This window comes from Vicugna pacos, chromosome 4 (assembly GCF_048564905.1).
Source record: "Vicugna pacos chromosome 4, VicPac4, whole genome shotgun sequence".
Lineage (NCBI taxonomy): Eukaryota > Metazoa > Chordata > Mammalia > Artiodactyla > Camelidae > Vicugna > Vicugna pacos.
In genome coordinates, this window is record NC_132990.1 from 58,247,924 (window position 1) to 58,256,238 (window position 8,315).

General features: G+C 38.6%; 2 protein-coding genes across 4 annotated transcripts in view; one reads left to right on the plus strand and one right to left on the minus strand.

Annotated features, from left to right (window-relative positions):
- The first annotated feature begins 8 nt into the window (after window positions 1-8).
- Window positions 9-6,215, plus strand: ABITRAM (actin binding transcription modulator). Of its 3 annotated transcripts, none has more exons than XR_012072161.1 (7): window positions 9-193; window positions 1,508-1,559; window positions 2,171-2,300; window positions 4,619-4,695; window positions 4,774-4,843; window positions 4,936-5,190; window positions 6,016-6,215. XR_012072161.1 is itself a non-coding variant. In XM_006213377.4 (6 exons), exons 1-6 carry the CDS (start codon window positions 97-99, stop codon window positions 5,071-5,073), a joined length of 564 nt encoding a protein of 187 aa, XP_006213439.2. In that variant the 5' UTR covers window positions 9-96; the 3' UTR covers window positions 5,074-6,215. The 3 variants fall into 3 exon arrangements, 1 of the variants encoding a protein (XP_006213439.2); XR_012072162.1 differs by having other exon boundaries at window positions 4,936-5,154; XM_006213377.4 differs by having other exon boundaries at window positions 4,936-6,215.
- Window positions 6,216-7,607: 1,392 nt separating this feature from the next.
- The window catches only part of CTNNAL1 (catenin alpha like 1), a 50,839-nt gene continuing 50,131 nt past the window's right edge, over window positions 7,608-8,315 (minus strand). Inside the window, exons 18-19 of the mRNA XM_072959875.1 lie at window positions 7,997-8,080; window positions 7,608-7,858 (exon numbers count right to left, since the gene is read on the minus strand). Coding sequence (XP_072815976.1) covers window positions 7,793-7,858; window positions 7,997-8,080 — 150 coding nt within the window. The 3' untranslated portion in view covers window positions 7,608-7,792. The remainder of the gene's footprint in view (window positions 7,859-7,996; window positions 8,081-8,315) is intronic.

Sequence of the window (8,315 nt, forward strand, 5' to 3'; positions counted from 1 at the left end):
GTGTCACCGGCCACGCGCCGGAAAGACAGCCTCCTCCCGCCTGCGGGGGAAGCGCTCAGGTCGCAGAGGGCGGGGTTTGCAGCGCTCGAGGTCGCCATGGCTACCCAGCCCGAGGTCCCCGTGGCCACCGTGGCTGCTGAGCCTGCGGTGCCGTCGCTTGTGGATCGTTACTTCACTCGCTGGTACAAAGCAGGTAAGTGGGGAATGATAGCCTCTGCTGGGCCCTGTTGATCTGACGCTCTAGGGACTGTGATGATAGATCATAAGCCACGGGCACTTTCCCCAGCGCTTCCTCCCCGCGTCAGAAGGAACTGGATGTCTCCGTTCCTTCTAGGCCGAGGGAAGGGCATTTGGAAAGACCTGAAGGCCTTGAAAAACAGCAGGGTGCATTCTGGGGCTGGCGAGTGCAGTGCGAGCTGGAGGGTGGGTTGCTGGCGGAAAGGTGGTAGTCTAAGGTGAAATCTCCGACGTAAGCAGGAGCTGAGTTTCAATTTCCTTGAGTTCCTAAAGGGATTTGAGGCGCTCAGTCCTCCAGGGAGAGGGGATACATAAAACGATTGAAATGATCAGGTCGAAAATAAGGTAAAGGCATAGAGATGGAGACAAGAGTGTGGGTTGGAATAGAGACACTTAGAACGCAGAATCCAACAGTCTTAATTGAAGAGAAGCCGCCGGTATTACATATTTGCGGCTTAGAAGTGGGCATCCTCTTGTACTGCTTTGTATACCCAGCAAATATCAGTGATGGGAGCGTCATTGGGGACCCTCTTCTAAACCATACTTGCTCCCATTCATTCAGGGATAATAGGTGTACTCACTTTTTAAAATATTGTAGCATACGTTTTATTAGCCAAACTTAGTGTGACCAAATGTCCCGGTTTACTCCGGATTGAGGGGTTTCCGGGAATGCGTGACTTTCAGCGTTAACATTAAAACAGTACTGGGCAATTCAGGATGAATCGTTCACTCTAAATTGACCAACAAAGCGTATGCTACTAAATTATGTAAAGAATGCGTTGCTAATCGCATATTTTAATAGAAATAATGAGTATACTCATTTTAAAGTGAGGATAGAGATGGAGCAAAGAATTAATCATCACCTGAACATTGATTCCATCTGGGCCAGATTTCTTTTTTAATTAATTTTATCTTTTTATTTATTTATTTTTGTGTGGGGGGAGGCAATTAGGTATTTATTTATTTATTTATTTATTTATTTATTTATTTATGTATTTATTTATTCTTTAACAGGGGTACTAGGGATTGAACCCAGGACCTCGTGCATGCTAAGCATGCCCTCTACCACTGAGCTATATGCTCTCCCTTGGGCAAGATTTCTTTAAATACTTCATAGGAAATGCCTTTAGGTATATCTCTTTGAGTAACGAAGGAATACCGTGACTATGCGTCCAGTCTTTAAAATTAACTATCTCTGTAAACCAAAGAAAGTACCACAGTGGTAGTAAATATTGACTTAACAACCATCAGACTCATTCATTTCCTCTAGATGTCAAAGGAAAACCCTGTGAGGACCACTGTATACTACAGCATTCTAACCGGTAAGCAAATTGAGAATTTCAAATTATCAAAAAAAAATTTTTTATGGGATTGTATCCTGGTATGGTCTTGGATTGAATAAATATTCCTTAACAGAGTAAAAGATTAAGGAATCTTTTACTCTGTTGAAATGGTATTATTTATTATAGGAGTTTGGTTGACAAGAATGAGCCTTTCAGTGCCTACTCTTTTAAATTAACTCGATTACTCAAACATCCAAACGGAGGACCACACCCTCAGTCAGCTGGTTACCTCAAGTAACCAGCCTGTGCCTAACCACTGGATTGCCAAAGCCCATGGACAGGGCTGGGGGAGAGGCACAGATGGCATCCTCTATATACAGGCATGCCTTACTTCTCTCTCTTCTACCTCAGTGCTACCTAAGCACCTCTGGTACTCTTCCTCTTTTCTGGGAAGGAAATTCAGTCCCATTTTCTTTTTTACTATTGCATCTCTTCCGATAAGCTCCAATAATAGCCAGAGGAAAATGAGGGGAAATGATAGGTTAACTAAACAAATGTCAGCTCAGCTATTCTTGTGCCAGTACGAATACTGTTATACGAGGAAGAATTATACCAAGCAATAATACAAGATCAATTTTTGCTCCTTATAGAATATGTGTCATCACATTGGCAGGATCTCATCCAGTTCTTCAGAGTGGAAAAACGATTAAAAGCATTTCCTATCAAATCAGTACCAACTGTAGCAGACTTCAGAACAAAGTCTCTGGGAAATTTAAGCGGGTATGTTCCTGTATTTCTCTACTTAAATCCTCTATTATCATAATAATGATAGATAGTCAGCCATAGAATCCAGTAATGTAAGCTCAGCATACTTCCCTGGCAGTTGGAGATGATTTTAAGAATACTTTAACCCTAAAGAAATTCTCAGACAAAAAAAGGGAATAAGGTATTTCAGAAGGTAGATTATCTGTCATATTAGGTTCTGTACCACTATCCCTGTCATCCCCTGGATAGGGGATGGGGAAGGTGAGCCTTTGAAAGGACAACTCTAACACCAGCATAACAAGATATTTTGTCCCTTCTATTAAACCAGTATTTCAAATTCTATAAAATTTAGGTGACCAGTACTTCTTTATCATATTTTTACATGTGAATTTTAAAAAGAAATTCCTGAGACAGTGAAAAAAAAATCAATCTGAAAACATACAATAGTTGCTTCTTACCATTTTTCATTCCTAAATCATTGCCAATTTAGTATACATTGAGCTACACCCTTTACCTCCACACAGTGTTCAATCATAAGAAATGTTATTTCTACCCTCTACAACTCTGGGCAAGGTGGGCATTTTATTATTAAAGGAGGACAGTTCACCAGCACACTAAAGAGCCCTGACACACCCACTGGATAGGGAAGTTTCAGTGGGTGATTTAGGGCCTTCATTTACTGAGTTGATACAAGAGTTTCTGCTAATTATGTCACTGTTCTAGAAGACCGTCGATTATGCTCCCCTTTATAGGTCTGAAGGCCCCTAATAACCTACCTTGTAATTATTGATTTTTCCTCACTCAGGAAACAAATGGACTTAGAAAAGCATGGACTGTTCTTAAATGTCTACAAATTACAAGTAAAGCAGTTAGTGCTTGTGATGTTTCTGTGATAAATCTTTGTCCAAAATAGTAACACTGTTGTTACTACTGAGGAACAGAGAGGAACCTGCACATAGAACCCATTGTAGATAAGTTTTGATTGGATCTCAGCACTGCCAAACATTTATTCTCCCAAGGGAAGTGACAAAAACGGGTTAAAACACTTCTTCTTGACACAGACCTAGTAGTGGACAAACCATCCAGGACAAATCCCAGTCCCTTCTCCCAAAAGTGGGGAGTCATAGTGACTAGTATCTTGGAACCAGGTACCCACATGCAGGAGTGAAGGGAATGCGGTAACACCTGAATGCTGTCTAATAATGCTTCAAGTGGCAAAGACACCATAAAGAATAGCATCTTGACAAACAAAAACAAAGCATAAATACAGGACAGAAATAGACTCATGGACAGAGAATACAGACTTGTGGTTACCGGGGGGGTAGAGGGTGGGAAGGGATAGACTGGGATTTCAAAATTGTAGAATAGATAAACAAGATTACACTGTATAGCACAGGGAAATATACACAAAATGTTATGATAAATCACAGAGAAAAAAATGTGACAATGAGTGTGTATATGTCCATGAATGACTGAAAAATTGTGCTGAACACTGGAATTTGACACAACATTGTAAAATGATTATAAATCAATAAAAAATGTTAAAAAAAAAAAAAAAGAATAGCATCTTGACCTCAGATGTTCATTGCAGGAAAAATTCCTGGGAGGGGTAAAAAGAGCAACCTATGAGACATGCTTGCATCAGTTTCCCATGAGCCCCCATGTAGATATTTGTCAGAATCGCCTCAGATACCTCCATACGGTGGGCACAGGAAACTATAATTGTGCCATAACATCCAAACAGATATATATCAAAATGCAGTATTTACCAGTGGGTTATAGGATAATGGGTAAATTACTGTTAGTTGTTTCTTTAAACTTTTCTGTTTTCCAAATTTTCCTCAAAGTGCATTTTTTTGATTAGAAAAATACCCCTTCAAAAAGTCTTAGTGATTGACTCTAATAAGTCCCTTTATCTATGAAGTTCTAATGTAAAAATTAGGTAGGAATCTTAATGAAATTAACTTTGTACAATATTGCTGTCATTCACTATAATATTGCTTATTGCTAAGATTTTCTTACTCTTTTGAAATCTTTATTCTTGGCTATATGCAGCTATCATTTACAGGTAAAATATATTCCTAATATGTAACTAAACTACCTATTATCACGTGTGTCTTAGTCTGTTTTTTCCCCTAGAGTCAGGATGGTACCTGGCCCATAGCAACCATTTACTATATAAATGTTTGAATAAATGAATGGTTTTTCTGTACTTGTCATTTTTATTTAAAACACGAGTTCCAGGAATGTATCCTGTTGTAACATGGAGGGCTGACTCTCAAAGAAAAGTGAAAATGTACATCAATTAATTATTTCTTCCCTTTCATTATCAGGGGGCACAGTTTCTGACAGAACTTGCACCTCTGTGTAAGATATATTGCTCAGATGGAGAAGAATACACCATATCTAGGTAAGTTCCTTTTTAATCACAATTTAGGAGAAACAAAGGAGGTAGTATCTTTCTTCAAAAGAATTTTTTTTTTAATAGCTGTGTTAGAGGACGGTTGATGGAGGTGAATGAAAACATTCTTCATAAGCCATCTATTCTTCAGGAGAAGGTAAAAGGGGCTGGGGAGTATGAGCCCACCCACATACTTCTATCTGATTTTTTAATCATTTGGCAGTACTAAATATGCTGTTTCCTTTCTAGCCATCCACTGAAGGCTACATCGCAGTTGTGCTGCCCAAATTTGAAGAAAGTAAAAGCATAACAGAAGGGTTGCTGACACAAAAACAATATGAAGAAGTCGTGGTGAAACGCACCCGTGCCGCAACAAGTACATCATGAGGACCAACATGGAGTAAAAACCAGCAAGGCGTGCTTATCTGTACCTGGCCTACCTGTCAGTGCGCTGAAGACCGGGTGCAGGTGAAGCATGCTTCCCACCCAGCCATCTGCACGGAGGTCTGATCTTAAAACCTGACCTAGTTATCCTTTTTTCTCTTGCATAACAAGACTTGATTCCATTTTGTCTTCAGCATCCCAGATCTGCCTGCTCATATGCTCACTCTGTTCTTTTGCTTTTCTCTTTCTAATAACTGGCAAGTGAGAGATGGTTTTCTGATTAAAAACAAAGCACTTTAAGGAAAATTTGAAAAAGACAGAAAAGACAGCAAAGTAAAAGTAATTTACCAATAGTAAATACTATGTTTTGACACACTTCTGTTTGAATGTTAAAAATGGCATGGCTATTGTTTTTGCCTCAATTTTCCAACACTTAGAAGTTAAAAAAAAAAAACAAACAGCTGACTTCCTTACCCAGCCTCTTCAGTGTGACACCACCAAACCATCTGGCCCCCTCCTTTGCCCCAGAGCCTCCGCCTTAGGTGGTAGGGAAGAGGCCGGGTGTAGAGCACCTTTATTCCTTGAGGGTGGGCCTTCCCCTCTGAAACTGCAGCACTGTAACACTGTGGCTTCTTACATGAGGGTCACATGAAAAGGCTTTGAAAGATACTATGGGCTTTGCTAACCTATCGGAGTACTGTAATGCAGAGTTAAGCTGGTTGTTGCAGTATGTGCATCTGTGGTCACTCAGTCTCACATTCTAGTTACAGGGTAACCAGCAAAGAAGTTACTGTAATTCAAAGACACAGGTGCTTTTGAACAAAAGCTTTCACATTATGTAAACAAAAAAACAAAAAGAACTACAAAGTTATGGTTTAAGATTGTATACTTCTTTACATTGAATTTCAAAGAAAGGACTTTAAAAATTTTTTTATTTTTCCTTAGGGCTGCAACATATACATAAAAAGATCTGTTTTTAAATAAAACAAACAATGATACTGGATGTGTAAATTCTTTTGGATCTTTATCCTCTTATGCTGTTGAAGTCATAAGTTACTGCTTCCCCCTGCCCACTTGGCATTTATAGAAGAGAATATTCTCATTTCAGGTATGTAAATTATTTTGTAAATAAAATTTTAAAATTATTTTTGACTCACAAGAAAACTTCTTATAAATTGAGTGCCAGCATGACTGTCCCCTAAGTATACCCACCAGACGTGATATAGGCAGTAAGTATAAACTTCTGCTCTGACGGTGCCAGGAGCTGAAAGTGTAAGCACAGACCAGCAAATCTCCATTTCAGGTAGCACAAGTGGTTCCCAAAGATACCATAATACAAAGATACCGAAGACGGTAAAAGGGTTATATGTCTATTTTATATATAACATTACCTTCCATTATTCTCCCATTAGTTCCATTGTAATTTAAAAGAATATTTTAGTTTCAGGGACTAAAAGTCATATTTGATGATTTTTATAAAGAAGTCTTTTATAAAGATCATAACCAAGCTGAGAACCTCCCATTTTCTCCCCAAGGCCTATAGTAAATTCTAGTTTCCTTTAATAAAACACTGACTAGCTAATAGGTAGTACTGTGGTTGTTCAGGATCTTGTGACTATTGATTGTGAGGGCTGACCCACTTAATGATCATCAGACAGGCTTATAGAGTTCCTGCAACTTGGCAACTGATGTGTCCCCTTAGATTTTGAAATGCCCTTCAAAGCATTGGGATACAAGCACAAAAAAACAGTGTTAACTGTACTATGTCATAAGGACAGTACTTATAACCAGATCCTGCAATCAGAAACCACCCCAAAAAACAAAAGCTTTAAACCCTAAAAAAGACGAAAGAAAGATGTTTTATAGTGAATATTCCAAAGGTACATGTATAAAATGTATGCTTATTCAGAATTTATTTTAAACAGCTTAATTCAGTTCTGTCTTCTATCTTCCATTCTATTAGTCACTACTGAGAAGTTCAAAGGCTCCTGCTTAAGCCAGTAAGATACACTTAGGATTCCAGCTAATATTCAGGGCAGTCAGGCCAGCTATGCTAGAATGAGAACTAAAACTATCTCCTAGTGAGTCCCTCCAGGATTCCGTGGCGTGAGCTCCAGGACCATGCCTTTGGGAAGTGGGTGGGACGTGCATCACAGATTGCCTGCACTTGGTGAAAAACTTACTAGAGAACAAACTTGTGCTTCTAGGGTGGATGATCTGTGACAGGGGGGACAGCAGAGGCCCAGTCACACTTGGTGGACAGAGGGATTGAAGAAGAGTCCACGGATTTAGGGAAAACCCATTGTCACCCAGACCACTATGTATCTTATGCTGAAAATTAAAGTGTTCTAGATGATAAGCTTAAATTTTTAAAAATGGGAAGTTAAGGTAAAATATGCCAAAGGTGAGCATATATTCAAAATAGCTTCTTTCAATTAAACTGTCATTAAGACGGTTGGGATATTTGTTTTGACTTCTAAAGAACATTATTCATGGCAATGTCCCACTTCAAAAAAAAATCACACTGCAATTAGGAATATAGCAACTACCATGGCATTTATTAGTTGTCAGTAAGCTTCACAATCAGTTTCATGATCAGAAAATAAAGCAAGATCTCAGTGTGTGTTTTTTTTATAAAATTGTTGAATTTCTGAAATATAAAGAATCATTTGCTTTCTAAAAATGCCACATGGTGTTCCAGAGATCTGACCTCAAAAGTTTCTCAAGTTTTACCATCCACAGAATCTTTATTTGTAACTGAGACCCATCTGTTGTTTTCCATCTGAAGCTGAAAAGAATTAAGACAATTAGTTTCTGCTTTACTGTTAAAATAAAAATTGCAAAATTAAATAGTGTCTATTTGATTTTGCATTTTCCTTTAAACTGGATTTTAAAATGTGAGTTTAAGATAGAGAAATTATCTTACCTTCTTCAGCAGTTTATAGCAGAGTGAGAGAAGTTGGACTAAAATAGCCATCATGGATCTTGTCTTTGTAATACATTTATCAATCTGTAGTGACAGAAAGCAAGCAAATCAAATTCTTACAAGGGGGACTTCAAAAGACTTTGTCATTTATTTAGTTTTAAAATGGTAAAATTTCTCCATTATAGAAACCTGTTAGATCTCAAAGGGTTAGATCTCTGAGCTGACTTGATGGCCTGAGGCCCCAGAACACAGATGCAGGGATTTCCACCCAAGTTGCATGCCAATTTCATGGAACCCCAGGAAGAATGGGATGGAAAAT